The 24635-nt window shown below is 45.5% G+C and overlaps 2 protein-coding genes across 3 annotated transcripts; one reads left to right on the plus strand and one right to left on the minus strand.

Moving 5' to 3' along the window:
* The first annotated feature begins 8809 nt into the window (after positions 1–8809).
* Positions 8810–9811, plus strand: LOC133013806 (lysophosphatidic acid receptor 3). The gene has a single exon (XM_061080855.1). It carries the CDS (start codon positions 8810–8812, stop codon positions 9809–9811), a length of 1002 nt encoding a protein of 333 aa, XP_060936838.1.
* A 3227-nt stretch (positions 9812–13038) lies between these two features.
* ndufaf6 (NADH:ubiquinone oxidoreductase complex assembly factor 6) lies at positions 13039–23889 on the minus strand. Of its 2 annotated transcripts, XM_061081169.1 has the most exons (9): positions 23698–23889; positions 19413–19512; positions 19170–19292; positions 18837–18893; positions 17327–17429; positions 15813–15946; positions 15107–15208; positions 13875–13931; positions 13039–13405 (listed from the first exon to the last, which is right to left on the minus strand). In XM_061081169.1, exons 1-9 carry the CDS (start codon positions 23871–23873, stop codon positions 13277–13279), a joined length of 981 nt encoding a protein of 326 aa, XP_060937152.1. In that variant the 5' UTR covers positions 23874–23889; the 3' UTR covers positions 13039–13276. The 2 variants fall into 2 exon arrangements, with proteins under 2 accessions (XP_060937152.1, XP_060937153.1); XM_061081170.1 differs by lacking the exon at positions 23698–23889 and having other exon boundaries at positions 19409–19495.
* Positions 23890–24635: the final 746 nt, after the last annotated feature.

Consider the following 24635-nt stretch of genomic DNA (forward strand, 5'->3'; position numbering starts at 1 on the left):
TCAGAACCTGAAGACCTGCACTCAGTCCTCAGAACCTGAAGTAAAGACCTGGACTCAGTCCTCAGAACCTGAAGATCTGGACTCAGTCCTCAGAACCTGAAGTAAAGACCTGGATTCAGTGCTCAGAACCGGAAGACCTGGACTCAGTCCTCAGAACCTGAAGTAAAGACCTGGATTCAGTGCTCAGAACCTGAAGACCTGGACTCAGTCCTCAGAACCTGAAGTAAAGACCTGGATTCAGTCCTCAGAACCTGAAGACCTGCACTCAGTCCTCAGAACCTGAAGTAAAGACCTGGATTCAGTGCTCAGAACCTGAAGTAAAGACCTGGATTCAGTGCTCAGAACCTGAAGACCTGGACTCAGTCCTCAGAACCTGAAGTAAAGACCTGGACTCAGTCCTCAGAACCTGAAGATCTGGACTCAGTCCTCAGAACCTGAAGTAAAGACCTGGATTCAGTGCTCAGAACCTGAAGACCTGGACTCAGTCCTCAGAACCTGAAGTAAAGACCTGGATTCAGTGCTCAGAACCTGAAGACCTGGACTCAGTCCTCAGAACCTGAAGTAAAGACCTGGATTCAGTCCTCAGAACCTGAAGACCTGCACTCAGTCCTCAGAACCTGAAGTAAAGACCTGGATTCTGTGCTCAGAACCTGAAGTAAAGACCTGGATTCAGTGCTCAGAACCTGAAGACCTGGACTCAGTCCTCAGAACCTGAAGTAAAGACCTGGACTCAGTCCTCAGAACCTGAAGATCTGGACTCAGTCCTCAGAACCTGAAGTAAAGACCTGGATTCAGTGCTCAGAACCTGAAGACCTGGACTCAGTCCTCAGAACCTGAAGTAAAGACCTGGATTCAGTGCTCAGAACCTGAAGACCTGGACTCAGTCCTCAGAACCTGAAGACCTGCTCTCAGTCCTCAGAACCTGAAGTAAAGACCTGGATTCAGTGCTCAGAACCTGAAGTAAAGACCTGGACTCAGTCCTCAGAACCTGAAGACCTGGACTCAGTCCTCAGAACCTGAAGTAAAGATCTGGACTCAGTCCTCAGAACCTGCAGAGTAACAGCCGCCTTTTTATTCAAAGTTGGTTAATTTTTAATGTATCATGTTTTCAAATGGCACCAAAGTCAAAGTGTGTGAAGCTGATGAACAGGTGATGAAATGCGTGAGGCAGAGATTTCTGCAGTGTAAAGGTTCCTTTATACTTCTCCGTTTTTGATGGACACGGACAGATAGGACCGCCCTATCCGCCGTGGAACGCCCTCTCCGAGCGCCTCAGAGACCTTTTCGTGCACCTTTGATTTTTCTAACTGTCCGTGTTTATTTCGTATAGCCTACGGACAGCCCTTGGCTGTGATTGGTCCGCTAACGACATAATTTCCGTACGACGTCATTTCCGGACCTCAAACTTCCTGCATCTTTCCCTGTGACACAAACAAACACAACTACGATTCTACGATTAATGTGACGTGTGTGTTAAGCCAGCGGAGTTGTCCGGCTGACGGTGGCTCGTTAGAGCGCTGACGACATGTGTGCACGGTCACATACGGTTAGAACGAGCTTTCATAACGTCGCTAGCAGGCTCGGCTAGCGGGCTAGCCACCATGCTAACTGCGTTGGTAACAGTGCAAAAACCTGCCGTCACGACTTTAATTCCACTTCTATCATGACACTGTTTCTATAATACCGTCAGGTTAGAAGCAAACACTGGATAGTAGTTAGTGTCGGGAGTCCTGCTGACTGTGTGTGGAAGCTGGGGGGAGCTAGCTAGCTCCGTGTAGCCTCAAGCAGCTTCAAGCTGTGGAATCAGCAACACAGTTCGGAAACAAGACCTGGGAACCGCTGCGCTAAGAAACGATGACATCAGCATTTTGACCTGCTGGGTGTCACTTTATTTTATTTAGTTGCCATCGTAGCTACACTGTGTGTGAGGGAAGTGGGGAGTAAGTAAATAAACAGCGTGGACTTCTTCGGATTACTCGTGAGGTAGGCTTCTCCAAGCTTGTCTTCCGTTGCGCCACCTACTGTTCTGGCGGTGAATTGTTTTCAGCACGTAGAGGTATAAATGAAAAAGTGTCCGTCCGTTCGTCCGTCCGTCCGTAACAGATTCGGAGAAGCGTAATGGAGCCTTAACTGTGATGTGTGAATATGGGCAGAAAAGTGCAGGTATGCAATGAAGGTATGAGTGGATATCATTTTGTTTTGTAATAGCTGCCTATTTTTATTATGTGCGAAGTCTGTTATTAGAGTCAATTCTCAACCATATACTACTTGTTCCTGTATAAAGAAACATGTTTAATTTGCCATGTACCATGCCTAAGAAAAGTTTAATAAAAACTATAAATAAAATAAAATAAAAATATGGGCACAAAAAAAATTGATTGATTGATGATGATAATTTCATCAATTCTTCTTCACATGACTGATTTTATGAAGCTTTTAAAAATCCTTTTAACTTTTTTCCATTGTTCAGATCCAGCTTCAGACTCTGACACTGCACGGCCAAAGGTCTGCGGACCCCCTGGTGACCCCTGCTGGTGAAGCTGCTGCAGACCCTTCTCACCAAAACCTCACAAAATACACAACATAGAATCTGTGGACACTTGAATCGTGCGTTGGCTCCACCAAGGAGGCTCGGGCCTCACTTCACGCTGAAGCAACAAACTTAGTGGGGAATTAAATCATTTGATAACATTAGATTTTTGTGAGGGACTCGATTAAAAGTGCAGATGCAACAATGAGTGTTATCACTTTCCGTAGCCTGTTAAGCAGCGGGTGAGATTCGCCTCAAACGCCTGTCTGAGGAGAACCGGAAGTAAACTGAAAGCTGTTCTTGAACCATTTGGAGAACATGCATGAGCTTGGTCTCTTTTGAAAGGTAACATTCTGAACTTTCCCCCCCAACAGTCAGAATCAGTCTAAGTGCTACTGACATTGAGTAATAGTAGATGGAACACAGTGAAGTAGAAGGTTTTTATTTCCGCCTGAATATTTTGTTGTTAAACAGATGCCTGCAGATGACTCCAGCTGAGACTGATGAGCTGGAAAACACACTGGGACCCGAGCATGAAGCCTTGACTAGCCGTGGTTCATATTTGATAACAATACCACAGAAAATTTATATTTCACAGATTTTTTCCTAAGGGTATGTCTAGGCGTTTTCCACAAAGGCCATTTGGAACTATGGTAACTAACTAGGCTAAAAAGGCGACTTTTACACTCAAAATCATACTTTTATATAAAGGAGGCAAAACCGGTCATATGGTTTAAAATGTATACAAATAAACATCTTTCATGTTGTTTACATCTTGATGCTGGCTGCGCTGAGATTACGCAACAGCTGACTGTGGCTATTCTTTGATGTAATAGTGTGTTTTGGACTGATTATGTTCCTGGATTGGATCGTCTGGACCTTTGTACCAAGACTGTTTTGGTTGGAATGTTTTCGATCTGTGGATTAATATGAAGCTTCTGAGGTGAGTGACGTCCACTTTGTGATTGTTTTTTTTTGTGTTAGTGTCTTGACTGAGACGTTAATTGTACCGGCTGTGGTGATCGAATCTTGAAATGGTTTACATCAGTCGAATCGGAAGAATCTTAGCTTTCTAATGATCTATGTTGCATCAGTATCTAGCGGTACGAGGCAGTTCTGAAAATAACAATGTTGACTTAACAGGTTCATTGCAAACAAATATTTAAAATGTCGATCAACATAGTCACTCAAATGTTTAGCATTGTTTGGATTCTCTAAATAACCCCCCCCCCACACTGACCATCAGAGCCCAATGGTCACTTCAGGATTCTGATGCTGCTTTGAGTGTTTCCACGTGAACATCTTTTCTTTTCATGTTTGTTTCAGCTCGTGATCCTCGTGTCCACAGGGAAAAGAACATTTCTCCGTCCGAACCCTCGTTATATAAATTCAAACTGCAGCTGTCGACTCTGCGTCTCGTCTTGTTCTTAAAGCTGCAGCTGAGGAAGCCCCTCCCACAAACCTCCTCCCTCCTCCCCCCTCCCCTCCGCCCCCTCCCTCCACTCGCTCGGACACGCAATACCAAACTGTGATGACATCACCGCAAACTCAAACGTGACCCGGAGCCGCAGCCGGGCCGAGAAGCTCAGCTCCCATCTGTCGCCTGCAATCCACGGCATCAGCCCCCAGTCCAACTCCATCCGCCCAGCAGGGGGTGGGGGGGGGGGTGGGGGGGTGAGGAAGTTGTGAGGAGGAGTAGGGGGGGGGGGGGGCAGTGCTTGTCTTTCCCTGTAGTCAAGCGAGCACGTCACAGTCAGAGCGAATTAAGCCAACACTCGTTGGTGGCGTGCCGGCTGGATTGGACGCCTCTGCCTCGCTGGCTGCTGTGTCATCCTCCCCCTGCTCCCCCACCCCCCTCCACCCCCCCCACCAACCCCACAGTAATGATCTCCATCTCTCTGTGTACTGTATAACTCCCCCCCGAGCTTCCTCTCCTCAGTTATTTCGAGTTGTTTGCCGACGACGCGCAGAGACGCAGCTCGTTCCTCTGCAGACTCATCGCTCTCAGGCCTTTTCCAGAACATAGATTTGATCTAGATATGTTTTATTTGTACAGCGTCAAATCATAACCTACATTATCTCAAGGCTCTTTACAAACTGAGGTTGAGACACAGAAACCAACAGTTCCCACAATGAGCAGCTGTGACTCCTCTGTATTCTCACTCTGATCCTTTCTGTAAGTTTCCTCCTTCAGGTTTCTGTCGCCTATAGATTATTTTGTGAAGTCAACATTAATCAAGTTCGTTAATCTTCTTCATTTCATAAACACCAGACATGTTACAGGATGTAAATGATCACTGGATGCAGACTTCAGACAGAAACCGCTTCCAGCACCAAAGGTCAAAGGTCATTCAGCAGGACCAGCTTCGACAACAGCTCATCAAGTGAAACCTGGTGTTCAGAATATTCTATCATGGACAATTTACGTTCGATGTAACATTGACATTTCTACAAGTTTTGTTTTAACGCACATTTTCAATTTAGCACTTAAAGACCCAAAGCTGAAATACAAGACGCTGATGGAAACATATTTTTCACAAAACCAATGAGAACGTTTAATTCTGGACACAGCCCATGTTCGGGTTGGAGAAGGATATTAAGAGTAAAGAGAAGCTCACACCTTAGTTTAAACGTTTGCTCAGCTTGTTTCTCTGAAAACTTCCGAACGTCCGACGACTAAAATCCTTCATCTGGGTTGAAAACCACCAAGATGTAAAAAGTGTTTCATACAAATGTGACTTCAAACCGGATAAAAAGTCACTTTTAACTCTTCTGGCAGACAAACAGACAAAGTCGACCAAATGAAACCAAGACGCAGGACTTTCCTTATCGAAATATTACGACTTGTACGTCAGATCAGAACCAAAGAACGACTGAGGGTGAAAGAGACGATCTGAACTAAACCAGAGAAGAAGAAGATCCCACTGTGAGGGAGGAGCCACATCTGTATTCAACCCTCATCTCCAGACTGCGCTTGTGAATGTTAATCTGCCAGATTCTCAGAAGGAGACAGTGTTTCAACTGAAGCTGCTGATTGTAAATTCATTCTGTTAAAAATGAAATTCTTATTCTCAACATACGACACATCCGTAAAAACCTTTGACTGATGGAGCTGAGGATGTTTGGTGAAGCGACCCGGCAGATTCAAGGTCCAGAGGCAAACTCCTCACACTGGGATCTGAAGCGCTGGAGAGATGACCCCTGCAGTGACCTCTGGATTAAAGATTACACACACACACACACACACACACACACACACACACACACACACACACACACACACACACACACACAGAGCGTGAGAGAGGAATCACAGGATTATGTTTCCTTGTGTCCACTGCTGCCGGGTTGAAACCCTGCAGATGAGTGACGCTACAACACGTGTTTACTCCACTCGCAGGTTTATGAAGCTTCCTGAACAACAGGAAACACAAAGCAGCGTAAACAGAAGAAGAAGAAGAGACAGTGACGCAACACAGATTTCACAAATTTTTACTCCTGAATTTATTCTGTTAGTTTTTCACTGAATAATAAATGGAGCAGCGGAGGAGATTCAAACTGAGCTGACTCAGCAGGAACATGAATTAAAACGCTGACGACCAATCAGACTTCTTCGTAGCTGAAGGGGTTGATGACGTGTCTAACAACCGACAGAAAACCACAAATACAAATATGTCAGGAGGAAAAAGTGGAAGAATTAGATGTCCAGAGAGTTTTTGGTGAAAAGAGGCTGAATGTGCTGTAGACAAGAGCACGTCACGTCCGGCCTCTGAAGCTCCACCCTTCACCTGACAGATGTTTCCTGATGAACGTGGTGAAGTTTATTTCACAGAGGAGTTCAAGCCAAACAAGGAGTTCCACCGGAAACACACAAGTGGAGCAAAAGGGAAAAGCCTGAAAAAATAATCAGCATCAATAAAGTACATGAACATGAAGTAACGGAGGAAATGTACTTAGTTACATCCCAGCACGGGCTTTAGGCGGAGTATGTGTGTGTGTGTGCGTGTGTGTGTGTGTGTGTGTGTGTGTGGTGGTGGTGGTGGGGGGGGGCTCCTGTGTCATCATCGTCGTCCTCAGCCAATGAGCCAGCGGAGGAGACGCGTCCCTGCGGAGCGCGCGGCTCCACGGATCCTCCTGCGCGTCCAGGACCTACTGCGTCCTCCCGGATCCGGAACCTGCTGCGTCCTCCCGGGTCCAGGACCTACTGCGTCCTCCGGGTCCGGAACCTGCTGCGTCCTCCGGGTCCGGACGCTTCTCCTCTCCTGGGTCTGAGGAACCTCTCCCTCCAGGAGCAGCTGGTGTCCTCCTCCGGGTCCGGAACCTGCTGCGTCCTCCCGGGTCCAGGACCTGCTGCGTCCTCTGGGTCCGGACGCTTCTCCTCCTCCTCCTGGACCTGAGGAACATCTCCCTCCAGCGGGTGTCCTCCTGTGGAAGGTGAGTGGACATGAAGCTTGAAGACGCACGGACTCTGGAGCTGCTCCGTGCGCGCGGGGCAGTTCAGTGGATTCAGTCTTATTATTATTATTATTATTATTATTATTATTATTATTATTATTATTATTATTATTATTATTATTATTATTATTATTATTATTATTATTATTATTATTATTGTGTGGAAGTGGATTCTGCGTCAGTGAGGGACACACAAGCAGACCTGACCCGGGGACAGGAAGACATCCAGATACAGACAGCAGGGCACTGTCCGTCTCCATGGAAACCAGGCTCCTGTCTCTGTCTCTGTGGGTTTGACTTTGATCTCTGAAACAAGTGAAGAAGAACAGAAGCTGCAGATTAAAGGATAAAGAGTTTGTTTACTATTACAGCTGTTGTTCGATTGTGACATCATCCGTCTTCTGTCAGGAGGGAGGAGTGTCTGTCCATCCACCCATCATCCCTCCATCCATCCATCCATCATCCCTCCATCCATCCATCCATCCAACCATCCATCCATCCCTTCATCCATCATCCGTCTTCTGTCACTCCTGGAGGGAGGAGTGTCTGTCCATCCATCATCCATCATCCATCATCCATCATCCATCATCCATCTTCCATCATCCATCATCCATCATCCATCATCCATCATCCATGATACATCATCTATCATCCATCATCCATCACCCATCAGCCATCAAACATCATACATCATCCATCATCCATCATCCATCATCCATCATCCATCATACATCAGCCATCAGCCATCATCCATCATCCATCAGCCATCATCCATCATCCATCATCCATCAGCCATCATCCATCATCCATCATCCATCATACATCCTCCATCATACATCCTGCATCATCCATCATACATCCTCCATCATCCATCGTCCATCATCCATCATCCATCATCCATCATCCATCATCCATCATCCATCATCCATCATCCATCATCCATCATCCATCATCCATCATCCATCATCAATCTATCCATCATCCATCATCCATCATCCATCTCCTGTCACTTTCATGAGGGAGGAGTGTCTGTCCATCCATCCATCAATCCATCCATCCATCCATCCATCCATCCATCCATCCATCCATCCATCCATCCATCCATCCATCCATCCATCCATCCATCCATCCATCCATCCATCCATCCTCCATCCCTCTGAATAGAGTTGATAAGTCTGTGGTTTGGGATCTGGTGCTCTGTGCCTCACACCTGCTGTGTTTGTGATGGATGATGGATGATGGATGATGGATGATGGATAGAGGGATGATGGATGATGGATGATGGATAGAGAGATGATGGATGATGGATGATGGATGATGGATGATGGATAGAGGGATGATGGATGATGGATGATGGATGATGGATAGAGAGATGATGGATGATGGAACCCTCTTGTGTTTGTGATGGATGATGGATGCTGGATGATGGATGATGGATGATGGATGATGGATGATGGATGATGGATGCTGGATGATGGATGATGGATGATGGATGATGGATGATGGATGATGGATGATGATGGATGATGGAACCCTCTTGTGTTTGTGATGGATGATGGATGCTGGATGATGGATGATGGATGATGGATGATGGATGATGGATGATGGATGATGGATGATGGATGATGGATGATGGATGATGATGGATGATGGAACCCTCTTGTGTTTGTGATGGATGATGGATGCTGGATGATGGATGATGGATGATGGATGATGGATGATGGATGATGGATGATGGATGATGGATGATGATGGATGATGGAACCCTCTTGTGTGTGTGTTGCAGGTCATGCAGTGAGCGTTGCAGCAGCAGAGTCTCTGGTCATGTTGGAGCCGGCGCTCTGCAGTGTGTGCTGCTGCACGCTGACCAACAAAGTCCTCATGGTGCTCTTCATGGTGCTGCTGGTCTTCGCCATCTTGTTTGGAAACTTGCTGACTCTGGCGGTGGTGGTGGGGACCAAGCACTTCCACACGCCACAGGGTTACCTGAAGGCGTCCCTGGCTGTGGCGGACCTGGCGGTGGGGATCTTCGTGGTGCCGCTGTCCGTCTACGCCGAGGTCTACCTCATGGTGACGGACTCTGCACCCGAGTGGACCTCATACAACTCGCAGGTAGTGAGTTTCCACCCGTGCAACGTGATCGGGCCCATCTTCGCCGGGTGCACCTTGGTCTCCATAACGACCATCTTCCTGCTGACGGTGGAGCGGAGCATCGCGGTGCTGATGCCGCTGCACAAGGACTCTGTGATCACTCGTAGGAGAACCACCACCCTCATCGTGCTCTCCTGGGCGGGCAGCTTCTTCCTGGCCGTGTCTCCGATGCTCTTCAGCAGCGAGATCGCTCTGGAGTACAACTCCTGCAGCCGCATGTGCAACTACGCGCTGGGGGTGGTGGGCGAGTTCCCCAGCCAGGCCTGGAACATCCTGCTGCTGTTCCCAGCGTTTGACTTCACCCTCCTCAGCAGCACCGTGGTGATCAACATCGTGTCTCTGTCCAGCATCCGGCAGCACTCAAAGCGCAGGAAACACCTGGCTGGGGCCGAGGGCCAGAGGAAAACCAATCCCACCTTCTCTGACATCAAGGCAGCGAAGACCATCGGGACTCTAACGGTGGCGTTCACAGCCTCGTTCACCCCCATCGCCGTCTTCGTAGTGGGAAACGTTTTGGGGAACAAATGGTGCAACTTCTCCTTTTTCGCCTTCTGGATTCTGGCCTCCAACAGCTGCTGGAATGTCATTATTTACAGCGTGAGGGATCAGAAGTTCCGGCTCCGTGCTCACAAGCTCCTCGAGCCCTTCCAGAGACAGAACCCGACCAAGACCTAAAGGAACCAGAGAAGGTCCGGGACAGACGCTCAGAGGAGAACCTGAGCAGAACTGCATCATAGAGACCAGAGAAGCTTGTCTTCAGATCACCGCTGTAAAATCACTGCTCCTTTTCTTACCTCCTAAAAAAGCATGAACAGTTTGAACGTCACAAATGTGAAGTGTCCTTCATTGTGTTGTTGTGTGTGACGCTGCAGCTCCACATCCTGATGGTGTCTCTGTGTGTAAGGATGAGGAACAGACTCTGAAGACTGACGTCAACCGAGACACTTACGGTGAAGGACAAATGACTAATAGATAAAAGCAAGAAAAGGAACAAGGGCAGATTCTGAGGAGAAGGAGAAGAGGAGGCTGAGAGATGAAGAGTAAAAAACAAATGTCTTGAATCTCGAGGTGTGAACACGTGTTGTTCACGGTTTCCCACATGAACTGAACACGTGACATGTTTCTCAGCTCAGTCCTGTGATTGGTTGTTGATGAGATCGATTGAGTCTGATTCTCTCTGCTCCTCAGAGACCTGCATGGACATTTCATTATGTAACAATCTGTCTCACACACACAGTTGATTTGAAGAGTGTGGTTATTATGTGGAAGTGTTTAAATAATTATGAGTGTGGAGACGCTGCAGCACTTGGAGTCGAACCAGTTTGTAAGTTCAGTAAAACCCTCAGGTGAACGTTTCCCAATTCCAAGTCCAATTAAATTGTAAGCTGCTTATCACACAGAACAAACCTGGAGAATTGAGACGAAAATGGATAATAAGCTTCAAAGTCAGTGAAGAGAAGACGACAGCAAAGTCTCCAACTTCCTCCTGGACAAACAAACCTGTTGTGGGTTTGTGACTTTATACTGAAGAAGCTCTGAAGAGGTTGTGCTGATTAGAAGCAGCAGCGGTGGATCAGAACCAGGTCCCGACTGGACGTGGATCTCGAACCTGTGACTGAAGCAGCGTGAGAAGTTAGGATCAGTCCAAGGTTTTAAATCAGGCGCCGTTTATGTTGAATTATTTCCAACCGAGACTCATTGTTACATCCGAGGATTTATCATAAGGATCAAACAAAAACTATGAAACTAATTTTCACAGAACTCGATTGAAAGAACTCGTATTGTGGCATGTTTTCTAATTTTCAATCTCTTGCTGACATAGGGAGCATTTTCACATTTTCACTGATTTCTCAGAGAATAATTCATGGATCTGCTTTTCTGTACGTTTTTGCTAAGGAAGTAAAGAACAAATAAAAAATACCCTGATCAAATACAGCGTCTTATTTCCACTGTGGAAGGATTTATTTAAAACGTCAATGGAGAAAATTAATGAGAATTTGACCTCTTAGGACTAAACCAATTAAAATAACACATCAGTGTCTACAAAGAGAAATGAGGAACAACACATGAGATGATGAATGTAGTTCTGGAGTCAGAGCAGCACGACGTGGATGTGAAGAGTCTCTGATGTGAAGCCGTGGAGCAGAGCCGGTCTGATGAAGGCTGCAGGTTCTCTGTGCAGCGTGGAGCTGCAGCGTCGAAGAAAAGAACGAAGCTCCGCGGTCGAACTGTTAATTAAACGTCTCCGTGGTGACGGTCGCAGCTTCATGCAGAGGAAGAGGAGGATTAATTAAGATCTAATGAGGCGCCTGTCATGTCACAGCTCAGAGAACTTACACAAAGGATTTAACTCATGTGCACAGATACATGTCATGTGGTAATAATTCCTCATGTATATGAATGTGACTTGTTCTTAATAATCTCCCTAACTAAATGAAATGGAGAACTTCTGTTCTCTGTCTCCATCAACATCTTCCTCCTTATGAACATCTGGATGAAATTCATTGCGTCACTGAACAGATGTGGACCACGTGGACTCAGGACTTGTTCACACCTGGTTCACGTGGACTCAGGACTCGTTCACACCTGGTTCACGTGGACTCAGGACTCGTTCACACCTGGTTCAGAGCTTCAGACTCTTCAGATCAGTGTGAACCTGAACATCAGGTGTGAACGGTTCCTCAGAGCAGGAGAGGAGTCTGGATCAAACTGAACCTGGTTCTGTTGGTTTGCAGTGAAAACACTTTGTTGGAGTTTGAACTTTTGGACAAATCACAGGAAGTAGAGACAACATTCATTTGGTGCATCTGAACTATTGGAGTACGGTGTACTACTGTGGAGTACTGTGGAGTACTGTGCTTGACGGTGCTGATGCTGCTAGTAATACCCGCATGATGTTACCATAGCAACCAGAAGAAGCTTCATTCATGTTCTCCATTCAAACAGAAAGACGACCACCCGAGCGAGGTGAAGTTAATCTTACAAGAAAATCTGAATGAGTTAATTCTCTGAGATCATAAAGACATAAATCAGAGAAACGTGTTCTGTTCGATTGCAGCTGGTTTTTAGAAATAACTTCTAACCCAGAACAAAGAATCTGTGTTTGGAATGGAGACAGTTTAATGGGGAGATGAAGGTTGTGTGATGATTGAGGTGAAAGCTTTTCGTTTAGTGACAGTCGGGAGGTGAGCAGTGTGGGAGAACTGCTTAGAGCCACCAGCTGTTGTTCATCTGTCACTGAAGCAGGAAGCACTGACTCACCAGCTCTGAATCTGTGCTTTTCTCCACAAATAATCATCATCACTGATGTCATATTGGGCCACTTCATCGTTTTAATGTGCAACAGAGATTTAAATGTTGTGGAGTAGAAGTGTGCAGGTGAAATAAAATTGAAACACTCGAGTTAAGTTCAGGAGCAGCTGTGATGAGGCACCGTGACCGAGTACATCCACCTCTGCTCTGATTAGATGGAGAAGATGCACCAAACAAACAAGCAAAATGTATCACCATTTTATTTCAAGACGCTGGTGTTGTGTCATCGTTGTCAGATGCAACAGACATGATTTGAGCTAGTGTTTGATTTGAGGTTAATTCCATTCACACGTCAGGTCCTCAGGTTCAGGTGCATTGTTTTCCAGGCTCGGCTCAGTTTGGTTTGACAGCAGCTGCAGGAGGACGAGTCTCCACAGCTGGACTCAGATAGAAAGTGCTCTCTGTGTGTTGAACCTGCGAGTTCGCCATCCGTCTCATTATCTTCACTTTCTATTCATCCCTTGATTGGCTACTCTCCTCCGAGTGAATTTGATTAGAAAAAGCAATTCCACACACCAGAGAGCAAAGAAGTAAACAACAAAACCTCTCAAAAAAGTGAGATTGACCATCAGGAATAATACTGGGAGCAATTTGTGGTGAAAGTTTTCTTTTTATAATTCACAGAAACGACGGCTCCGTCACTACAGAAGCAAAGTCTCATGTTAGATTGCGTGAAGGAGGACGTGTGTCTCAGTCTCGTGCACAGAGCAGCGCTGGCGAGACGCAGCTTCTCAGTGTCCAGCACCTTCGTGACGTTGATCGTGTCTCCTCGGGGGGGGAAAGGCAAAGAGTTCTCTAGCTGGTTTAACCATCTGTAAGGGTTGGGCCTCAGTAGGTCTTCTTCCAGGAGCGGAAGTACAGCTGGATGGGGAGGAGCGGGTTTCTGTTCCTCAGGCTGGGATGGAAAATATCGAAATCTGCCCTCCTCACTCTCTGCAGGTAATCCTCCAGCCCCACCTGCAGCACACAACACCAGAGGTCACCAGAGGTCACCAGAGGTCACCAGAGGTCAGTTCTCTCAGTGAGAGCTCAACCAGGTCACGCAGAGGCGCTAGGACACATTCTGTCAGAATGAATTTGACACCAAGCTTAAATTCAAACATTTAAAGGTCAGGTTCACACAAATGTTTAAATACCCACCGCAGATCAAAGTGACTCCACCATCGTATCTCCACAGTTTTATCACATTTAATGACAATAAGGCTTTTTTATTAAGGTTATTTTAAAAATTAATCTGTGTTTTTTTTCACATTTACCAATGACTTACCAATGAATTTATTCAAATGAGTATCTGGAGTTTTCAATCAAACCTGTTTTTGAGTAATTGACTGTATTGCTGACTGTTGTACGGCGACCTTGAGTGCCCTGAAAGGCGCCTTATAAATAAAATGTATTATTATTATTATTATTATTAATGCTGACTCACCGTCTGCAGGAAGGCTGCGGTGGCAGCGGCTGGAACGTTGTGGCTGAAGGATCGCGCCTGAAAGACAAAGAAAGAAATACACATTTTAAATATCAGATATCAGATTTCAGTCCAAACATACATGATCAGCTGGTTTAAACCGGTCTTTAGGTAAATCAACAAACTGCAGGTTGGCGTTCTGCTTGGATCTATTCCACTGTGTGAAGAAGGACTAGAAGCCCAACGTCACCCTGTAGACAACGTTATAGAAAGTCCATTCTATCATGGGGTCTTTCCCGGGTCATGTCCCACAGCCACAGAATCTCATGGAAATTGGTTCAGACAAACAAGGAAAACATAAGGTTCCTTCTCCGAGGTGATGAACGTTAATTCAACGGCTACGCAGATGATCACTTGAGAGGAAGAAGTAAAAAACTGGACGAACAATTTTGTCTTGAATCTAACTGTATAGTTTTTTATAGATTAAGGGGATTTTACTTCCAAAATATGACAATATCCCATAACAAAGATGTCATTCTTTGATTTCATATAGCTTTGATTGTAGATGTTCTGTGCATATTCATGCTTTTAATTCTGTTCTTCATTTAGTTATTTAGCATCAATTTCTGTCTTTTAATTATCAAGTTTTATTGTCTCTCTAGTCACCGTTGTTTTTTTTAGCAGTTTGACATATTCTATTATTATTATTTTTATTATAATCATTATTATTATTATGTGACTTTAGCATGTTCAGCTTTAACTGAAGCATAATTTCTCTGAACACTTAAGATCCAGACGTCTGACGACTAAAATCCTTCGTCCACAACATGGAGTTAAAAACCACCGAGATCTAAAAAGGTGTTTAGTGAACAACGCTGACACAAGCACAGAGGGGCTGTGACGACAAAACCAGAAGCACCGGTACCTTGATTGAAATACACAATTCTGCAGGTTTGAAAATATAATGCGAGAACACAACTCAGCTACGGATACATCACACAGGTTTGATGATTCTATACTTTATAAAACTTTGAGGCTTCTCCTCCTGAGAAGAATGTGACTCTCTGCAAAAGCTTCAGCCAGGTACATAAATGTTAATGTAAATATTTGGTGTGATGAAGCCTTCAGAGGAGAGTGGAGCAGCTTACTAATACACATAGTTTATCACTTATGAGTGTGATGGTTGTGTGTCCACATAGTTCTGCTGTTCTTGTGTGTGTGTGTGTGTGTGTGTGTGTGTGTGTGGTACGTACGTGTTGTAAATGTACGTGAGCCTGACTGGCGATGTCGTACACCACGTCCCGGACGTTCTGCTCCCGGCTGCCGCGGATGAAGTCCTCCTGAGAAGCTCCGTGCTGCAGCAACACACAAGGAAATATGATTCATAGTCTCAGAAAAGGCTGATTATTGCCTTTGATTCCCTGTGACACAGAGATTATGCTTTTTGTGTAATATGTAAAAACTACTGAACAGATTTCCAGTCAACATGAACCCTGTCGATGTGTGTGTGTGTGTGTGTGTGTGTGTGTTTCTAGTTCAGTGGCTCTTCAGTCGTCAGGTTCTATTAGAATCATCCTCACTTCATATTCCCCTTGTGATTCTCAGCAAGTATCAGCTTCACTCCTCATGGTTTATAATTAATTAAAAAATATTAAATTCACATTTAGCTTCTTTTTTTTGAGCTTTTTGGAACATGAGCTAACTGGTTCATACGGGTTAGTGCAGGGGGGGGGGGGCCTCGGGTCACAGAGGCTGCGTGCTTCATGCTGCACGGTACATGCCCCGCCCCCTCTAATCAGATCCTCCAGCAGCTTGTTGTTCTCCATGTGGGACAGATGGTTGAACTGTTTGCAGCTTCACGTGTTTCTCTGTGTTTCTCTCTCAGGCACGGAGGCATTTCTTTCTTTCTTTGGGTTCTCATCATTTTCTTACCAAACAGAATTCCCAGCAGCCACTCACCAACATGCACAGGTCCATGGGCAGGTAGACCTTCCTCCGGCTGCTGTGGTACGGAGTCGCTCGGAGACACGTCACGATTCCCTGAGCTTTGCCGATGTGACTCGCTGCGTGGTCGGCGTGGACGTCTTTAAAACCTGTGAAGGAAAAGCAAACGTGTGAGTCTTACTTCACCTCAAGTGGTTTTTTCTCATCTGAGTCTGAACCAAGTTTCGTGTCAGTTCCACTTTTTTCCAGTTAGTTTTGGTTTCACATGGTTATTTAAAGAACTTTGAAAGACACACGTCCTGTCGTCATCATCCACCCACACAGCGTTTCCTCCAGGGGCTGAAGTCAGGCTCCTAATGACATCTGATTAGTGTTTGTTATTAGGGTGCCATTTGAGGTCAAAGGTCAAAGTCACTCTGACAATAAACACGTGTCCGATCATACCTCCAGACCTGATGTACCAACTCTGACAAAATGATGAAGTGATGATATTTTATACCACAAAGACTCAAATGTCAACTTCTCATAATTAGGGCCCGAGCACCGAATGGTGAGAGGCCCTATTGAATCTGTAAGGATTTTTATCATTTCCCTTTGGGGGAGTTTTTCAGGGTCTAGACACGCTCAAAAAATTATGAAACTTTGCATGAAATTCAAGACCTACAGATATTTTACTATACTGGAGTAATTTGAAATGGGTGTGGCAAAATGGCTCAACAGCGCCCCCTGGAAAGCAGCCCCTAGGTTTCTCTTTGACCGATCAACACAAAAATCGTGGCCCACGTGTATCATGACCGGACAAACAAAAAAGCCTCTTAGAGCATTATGAAAAACTCAACAGGAAGCCCGCCATTTTCTATTTAGTGGCCATTTTGACCATATTCACCATTTTTACTTTGACATACTTGTCCCAGGGCTTTCATCAGATCAACTTCAAATTCAGATGAGTGTCATCACAACAAGATGGAGATAAAAAATGATTTAGGGATTTGTCCTTCGTCACACCGTGTGACCGTGGCGTGGCGTCAAAGTTCATCAACTCGCCGTCAAAACACGAGGTTCTGTATCTCTTACATACATCGTCCAATCGAGTCCAAACTAGACGGATAAGACTACAGTCCCGGCCTGATGACATCTACACAGAAATTATGACTTTAAATTACAGTGCCCCCTGGTGGCTACAGGGAATTGTGCGTGTATCCTTGCCACAGAGAGGAAAACGCATCCAACGCGGAGACGTGCGCCTGGTCATCGACCGCTCTCTCCCCCGACCGCAACAGGCTTCAACGTGCAGGTGCTCGGGCCCGCAAGTGCTACAACGTAGCCCTAGTCTTCTAGAAGTTATTTTAAACCAGGAAGTGAAGGGGAGATTGTGCAATATTTCCAGGATGTGATTCTAGTTTTATTTATAAAGCTAATACCTAGTCAGTGGGCAGGACCTGGCAAACCAAACAGAGGAGAAGAGCTGTGTCATCTCTGTCAACAGCAGGTGTGTTTACCAGAGGACAGCTGGTCTCACGTGTCCTCACCTAAACACTCCAGCAGCAGGTAGATTAAGGAGGACTGTGTGTTCTCTGAATACGTCTCCAGCTCCTGAAGGTTCCTGTAGGCTCGGTCATCCAGATCCTTTTCCTAGTCAAACACAGGTAATTTCAAAAATCAATATTGACTCAGTGTGAAGTGCAAACAATTGGGGATTTTAATTGTTTGGAAACTGTTGATCTCTCCTGAATCCATGTGACCTCAGCTGAACAATCTTACAACCTATCAAATCACATTTATATCTGCTAGATCCTTACTTTAATGTTGAGCTGCACTAAATGGCAGACAAATTATATATCAAATAATGTATTAAATATCACAAACGTCCTAATTCACATTTTAAAGAAAGAGAGAAACATTACTGGATCTGTGCCTCTGACAGGAATCAGTGTGACACAATCAAAACAGACGATTAATAAAAATGTATGTGTCCGTCCTACTTCCTGTCCCCTTCCTAATTTCACATCCCCTCAGATTCAACCTGGCTCTTGACTCCTTTGCTGAGAAGCACTGACTTTAAGGACCAGTGTGTTTAAGTGTTTATTCGTGGAAATTATAGAGATCACCAATCTGCAGCATCATGTTTGTTACAGTAGCCGATCAGGATCAAACCATTTATTACATTTATTATAATAATTCCATATTATTCTATTTTATTCTATTTTGTTATATATTGTTGTTTTTATATTGTTTTTATATTGTTGTTTTATGTTAAAGTGCACCAATGACACCAAGGCAATTTCCTGTATGTGCAAATATACTTGGCAAATAAAAGAATTCTGATTCTGATTCTGAAGGATAGTTTCTTGGTTGTAATTTGTAACCTCACCCCTAGATGTCACTAAATCCTACACACTCTCACTTGATTTGATTACCATTACAACTCTTATTTTACCCACTCATCAAAAAGGCACAGGAAAGAAAAACCAAAAACAAGTTAGATAAGGACGGACATGCTACAAAACCTGTCATTGTTATAACCATAGATATAAACACTAGATGATTCGGCCGCGTTTCCAGCCAACGGAGACGAACGTCACCACATGGCGGCCATCTTGCTGCAGGCGGCTCGCTCACCCATAACATTGTGTTGTAGTGGTGCATACTTTTTAAATAACCATAAGTTGCTCAATTTTCAACGGATTTTTAAACTGTTTGTTATAAACGTCAGAGATGTAGCTATGACACTGTATACTTATGAATAATTATGTTATTTTTCTAAACAATTTAATAATTTATGCAGTGTCATAACTATATGTCTGACGTTTATAACAAACCAAACAGTTGAAAAATCGGTTGAAAATTGAGCAAGTTATTTAAAAAGTACGCACCACTACAACACAATGTTATGGGTGAGCGAGCCGCCTGCAGCAAGATGGCCGCCATGTGGTGACGTTCGACTCCATTGGCCGAGGCATCTAGCCTTAAATATGTCTATGGTTATAACTCCACGTCAGAGCTGAGTGCAGTGAACAAACAGGTCATTGAGGGTCTTACTCTGTCGGTTACGATCCTCAGCAGCCATCTCTTCGTCAGGTAGTGTTTCCTCGCTGCCTACAAAACATTGGTGAGTGTTAATCGTCTGAGCTCCAAATTAATAATTAACATTCCTGAGTTCACGATGAAGCTGAATGTGGAAACAGAGAATAGATAATTAAACAACGGTCTTGTTTATGTTGTTACGCTTCAGTCCGGATTGGTCTTTAGTTTTTTTAAAACCAGGAACGCAACATATTGTACTGCTCTGCACTTTATGGGATGAGATAGACTAAATATTAGTAAAGAGTAAAACATTTCTGATTCAGATATTCATATGGCTCTAATATTTACCCTCCACAGCTCGGCGGTGACCGGCTGATTCGGGGGCTCATCTCTGTAGATTTCTTCTATGGCCGTTTTCCAGAACTGCATCCGCATCAGACCAATGGTCTTCTGGGAAACGGAATCTTTCACCTTTTGGTCCAGGAAACATAAAAGCTATTAAATATATCAAAATATAGATTAATAACAGGGTAAAAAGAGCAGTGTGAACAGTTGTAGCTTCACACCCGGTCAGTCTGGAGGAATACCTGCCTGAGCCAGCTCCACATTAAACGCTCTCAGAGCCAAGGAGGAGCGCCGGGCGTCTTCTGGGAGGAGGAGGGAGGACACAAAGCCATCGTAGTCTCTGGACCTGAGGAGGAGGAGGAGAGGTGGTGGAGGAGGAGGTGAGGAGGAAGAGGAGAGGAGGAGGTGAGGTGGAGGAGGAGGAGGAGGAGGAGGTGAGGAGGAGGAGGAGGTGAGGAGGAGGAGGTGAGGTGGTGGAGGAAGAGGAGAGGAGGAGGAGAGGAGAGGAGGAGGAGGAGGAGGAGGAGGAGGAGGAGGAGGAGGAGGAGGAGGAGGAGGAGGAGGAGGAGGAGGAGGAGGAGGAGGAGAGGAGGAGGAGGTGAGGTGGTGGAGGAAGAGGAGAGGAGGAGGAGGAGGAGGAGGAGGAGGAGGAGGAGGAGGAGGAGGAGGAGGAGGAGGAGGAGAGGAGGAGGAGGTGAGGAGGAGGAGGAGGTGGAGGTGGAGGAGGAGGAGGAGGAGGAGGAGAGGAGGTGGAGGAAGAGGAAGAGGAAGAGGAAGAGGAGAGGAGAGGAGGAGGAGGTGAGGAGAGGAGGAGGAGGAGGAAGAGGAGGAGGAGGAGGAGGAGGTGGAGGAGGAGAACAAGGAGAGGAGAAAATGAAGGGATACACTTCACTTCCACTGGAATGAACCAACACTGTAGAAAGTCATTAACAGTTCTCCCCTTTATCTGTGAACACATCTTTAGCTTTTAGCTAGCAGCTGCTGCTCTGTTAGTAAACACAGCTCTAGCTAGTTGCTGCTCTGTCAATGAACACAGCTAGCATCTGCTCTGTTATTAAACACAGTTCTAGCTAGCTGCTGCTCTGTTATTAAACACAGCTCTAGCTAGCTGCTCTGTCAGTAAACACAGCTCTACCTAGCTGTTGCTCTGTCAGTGAACACATCTTTAGCTAGCTGCTGCTCTGTTATTAACACAGCTCTAGCTAGTTGCTGCTCTGTTATTAAACACAGCTCTAGCTAGCTGTTGCTCTGTCAGTGAACACATCTTTAGCTAGCTGCTGCTCTGTTATTAACACAGCTCTAGCTAGCTGCTGCTCTGTTATTAAACACAGCTCTAGCTGCTGCTGCTCTGTTATTAAACACAGCTCTAGCTAGCTGCTGCTCTGTTATTAAACACAGCTCTAGCTGCTGCTGCTCTGTTATTAAACACAGCTCTAGCTAGTTGCTGCTCTGTTATTAAGCACAGCTCTAGCTAGCTGCTGATGCTCTGTTAGTAAACACAGCTCTAGCTGCTGCTGCTCTGTTAGTAAACACAGCTCTAGCTGCTGCTGCTCTGTTATTAAACACAGCTCTAGCTAGCTGCTGATGCTCTGTTAGTAAACACAGCTCTAGCTGCTGCTGCTCTGTTAGTAAACACAGCTCTAGCTGCTGCTGCTCTGTTATTAAACACAGCTCTAGCTAGCTGCTGATGCTCTGTTAGTAAACACAGCTCTAGCTGCTGCTGCTCTGTTAGTAAACACAGCTCTAGCTGCTGCTGCTCTGTTAGTAAACACAGCTCTAGCTGCTGCTGCTCTGTTAGTAAACACAGCTCTAGCTGCTGCTGCTGCTCTGTTAGTAAACACAGCTCTAGCTAGTTGCTGCTCTGTTATTAAACACAGCTCTAGCTAGCTGCTGATGCTCTGTTAGTAAACACAGCTCTAGCTAGCTGCTGCTCTGTTATTAAACACAGCTCTAGCTAGCTGCTCTGTTAGTGAACACAGCTCTAGCTGCTGCTGCTCTGTTATTAAACACAGCTCTAGCTGCTGCTCTGTTATTAAACACAGCTCTAGCTGCTGCTGCTGCTCTGTTAGTAAACACAGCTCTAGCTAGCTGCTCTGTTATTAAACACAGCTCTAGCTAGCTGCTGCTCTGTTATTAAACACAGCTCTAGCTAGCTGCTGCTCTGTTATTAAACACAGCTCTAGCTAGTTGCTGCTCTGTCAATGAACACAGCTAGCATCTGCTCTGTTATTAAACACAGTTCTAGCTAGCTGCTGCTCTGTTATTAAACACAGCTCTAGCTAGCTGCTCTGTTAGTAAACACAGCTCTAGCTAGCTGCTAGCTGTCAGTAAACACAGCTCTACCTAGCTGTTGCTCTGTCAGTGAACACATCTTTAGCTAGCTGCTGCTCTGTTATTAACACAGCTCTAGCTAGTTGCTGCTCTGTTATTAAACACAGCTCTAGCTAGCTGTTGCTCTGTCAGTGAACACATCTTTAGCTAGCTGCTGCTCTGTTATTAACACAGCTCTAGCTAGCTGCTGCTCTGTTATTAAACACAGCTCTAGCTGCTGCTGCTCCGTTATTAAACACAGCTCTAGCTAGCTGCTGCTCTGTTATTAAACACAGCTCTAGCTGCTGCTGCTCTGTTATTAAACACAGCTCTAGCTAGTTGCTGCTCTGTTATTAAGCACAGCTCTAGCTAGCTGCTGATGCTCTGTTAGTAAACACAGCTCTAGCTGCTGCTGCTCTGTTAGTAAACACAGCTCTAGCTGCTGCTGCTCTGTTATTAAACACAGCTCTAGCTAGCTGCTGCTGCTCTGTTAGTAAACACAGCTCTAGCTGCTGCTGCTCTGTTAGTAAACACAGCTCTAGCTGCTGCTGCTCTGTTATTAAACACAGCTCTAGCTAGCTGCTGATGCTCTGTTAGTAAACACAGCTCTAGCTGCTGCTGCTCTGTTAGTAAACACAGCTCTAGCTGCTGCTGCTCTGTTAGTAAACACAGCTCTAGCTGCTGCTGCTCTGTTAGTAAACACAGCTCTAGCTAGTTGCTGCTCTGTTATTAAACACAGCTCTAGCTAGCTGCTGATGCTCTGTTAGTAAACACAGCTCTAGCTAGCTGCTGCTCTGTTATTAAACACAGCTCTAGCTAGCTGCTGATGCTCTGTTAGTAAACACAGCTCTAGCTAGCTGCTGCTCTGTTATTAAACACAGCTCTAGCTAGCTGCTCTGTTAGTGAACACAGCTCTAGCTGCTGCTGCTCTGTTATTAAACACAGCTCTAGCTGCTGCTGCTCTGTTATTAAACACAGCTCTAGCTGCTGCTGCTGCTCTGTTAGTAAACACAGCTCTAGCTGCTGCTGCTCTGTTAGTAAACACAGCTCTAGCTGCTGCTGCTCTGTTAGTAAACACAGCTCTAGCTGCTGCTGCTGCTCTGTTAGTAAACACAGCTCTAGCTAGCTGCTGCTCTGTTATTAAACACAGCTCTAGCTGCTGCTGCTCTGTTATTAAACACAGCTCTAGCTAGTTGCTGCTCTGTTATTAAGCACAGCTCTAGCTAGCTGCTGATGCTCTGTTAGTAAACACAGCTCTAGCTGCTGCTGCTCTGTTAGTAAACACAGCTCTAGCTGCTGCTGCTCTGTTATTAAACACAGCTCTAGCTAGCTGCTGCTGCTCTGTTAGTAAACACAGCTCTAGCTGCTGCTGCTCTGTTAGTAAACACAGCTCTAGCTGCTGCTGCTCTGTTATTAAACACAGCTCTAGCTAGCTGCTGATGCTCTGTTAGTAAACACAGCTCTAGCTGCTGCTGCTCTGTTAGTAAACACAGCTCTAGCTGCTGCTGCTCTGTTAGTAAACACAGCTCTAGCTGCTGCTGCTCTGTTAGTAAACACAGCTCTAGCTAGTTGCTGCTCTGTTATTAAACACAGCTCTAGCTAGCTGCTGATGCTCTGTTAGTAAACACAGCTCTAGCTAGCTGCTGCTCTGTTATTAAACACAGCTCTAGCTAGCTGCTGATGCTCTGTTAGTAAACACAGCTCTAGCTAGCTGCTGCTCTGTTATTAAACACAGCTCTAGCTAGCTGCTCTGTTAGTGAACACAGCTCTAGCTGCTGCTGCTCTGTTATTAAACACAGCTCTAGCTGCTGCTGCTCTGTTATTAAACACAGCTCTAGCTGCTGCTGCTGCTCTGTTAGTAAACACAGCTCTAGCTGCTGCTGCTCTGTTATTAAACACAGCTCTAGCTGCTGCTGCTCTGTTATTAAACACAGCTCTAGCTGCTGCTGCTCTGTTATTAAACACAGCTCTAGCTGCTGCTGCTCTGTTATTAAACACAGCTCTAGCTGCTGCTGCTCTGTTATTAAACACAGCTCTAGCTGCTGCTTTGTTATTAAACACAGCTCTAGTTGCTGCTCTGTCAGTAAACACAGCTCTAGCTAGCTGCTGCTCTGTTATTAAGCACAGCTCTAGCTAGCTGCTGCTCTGTTATTAAACACAGCTCTAGCTAGCTGCTCTGTCAGTGACCCCAGCTAGCTGCTAGCTGTTAGCATGCCCTCACCGGACCAGCTGCAGACAGAACTCCTGGTCGCTCTGTGATGTCATCGCGCTGCTCTTCTTCCTCACGACCTGAGTCACGGCCGCGTGTTGCCGACAGCCGCCGCCAGGGGACGTGGTTCTGTACAGCGAGGCTCTCCTGCTCCATGGAGCCAGCTTCACACCGACAGCAGCTGCCATGTTCCCCTTCAACAGCCCAGCTTCACCTCGTGTCACATACAAAACAGCCCCCTGCGAACACACGGCCGCGGACTAAGGTTCCGCTCAGTTTGAAGAGAGAGCAAATTTACACACAAGCACGCAGCTCACTTTATTTATTTATATATGAGGACTTTGCATTGACTTCCATTCATGGTGGACAGCCGAACCCGAATCTCAGAAAGGAGGTTGTGTCCCAACCTTTATACTTATGCAGTCTATGGTCCCAGTAGGATCTGGTCCCCACAAGGTCAGTGTTTTATAAGAAAATGTCCTGAAGAGCTGACAAACACACACAGTGACGTCCACATCAAGTCCGAGCTGAGCTGAAGGAAACGTTTTTAACCTTGATTCTATTTCTTTAAACGGCAGCGGAGCCGTGAAGATACAGAAATGTTCAACATGAGGCTTCGTCCTGTTCATGCCTGAAGTTTGAATTGTGTCACTGTGTTGTCAGTGATGCTGAAATTGAACTTTCAAATCAAATTAAAAGCCATTTTGTGAAATTGTTACATCTCATATTAAAACTACAGTTCTGCACATTTCTCCTGCTTCTTCGTCGCTCTTTGAATCTGATGAAATGAAATGTCTGAGTGAAAAACCAGTGTGTGTCTGTGTTAGTGGGTTAAAGAAGAAACACGCTCACTTCATTAGGAACACCTGCCTGTTCATGTGACAGTGAAACCAGTCATCAGTGGTGGTTCTGGTTTAAAGTGTAACAGCTCTTCATGCAGTCTGCTGTAG

This window comes from Limanda limanda, chromosome 11, assembly GCF_963576545.1.
Source record: "Limanda limanda chromosome 11, fLimLim1.1, whole genome shotgun sequence".
NCBI lineage: Eukaryota > Metazoa > Chordata > Actinopteri > Pleuronectiformes > Pleuronectidae > Limanda > Limanda limanda.

Excerpts from the sequence above, each read along its gene's own strand:
- LOC133013806 (XM_061080855.1), top strand. The coding sequence starts at position 8,810 with ATGTTGGAGCCGGCGCTCTGCAGTGTGTGCTGCTGCACGCTGACCAAC.
- ndufaf6 (XM_061081169.1), bottom strand. The coding sequence starts at position 23,873 with ATGGCAGCTGCTGTCGGTGTGAAGCTGGCTCCATGGAGCAGGAGAGCC. Across the intron at positions 15,947-17,326 it reads CCTGCTGCTGGAGTGTTTAG|GTTTTAAAGACGTCCACGCC; the intron begins GTGAGGACACGT and ends TTTCCTTCACAG. Across the intron at positions 15,209-15,812 it reads CCATGGACCTGTGCATGTTG|CACGGAGCTTCTCAGGAGGA; the intron begins GTGAGTGGCTGC and ends GTGTTGCTGCAG.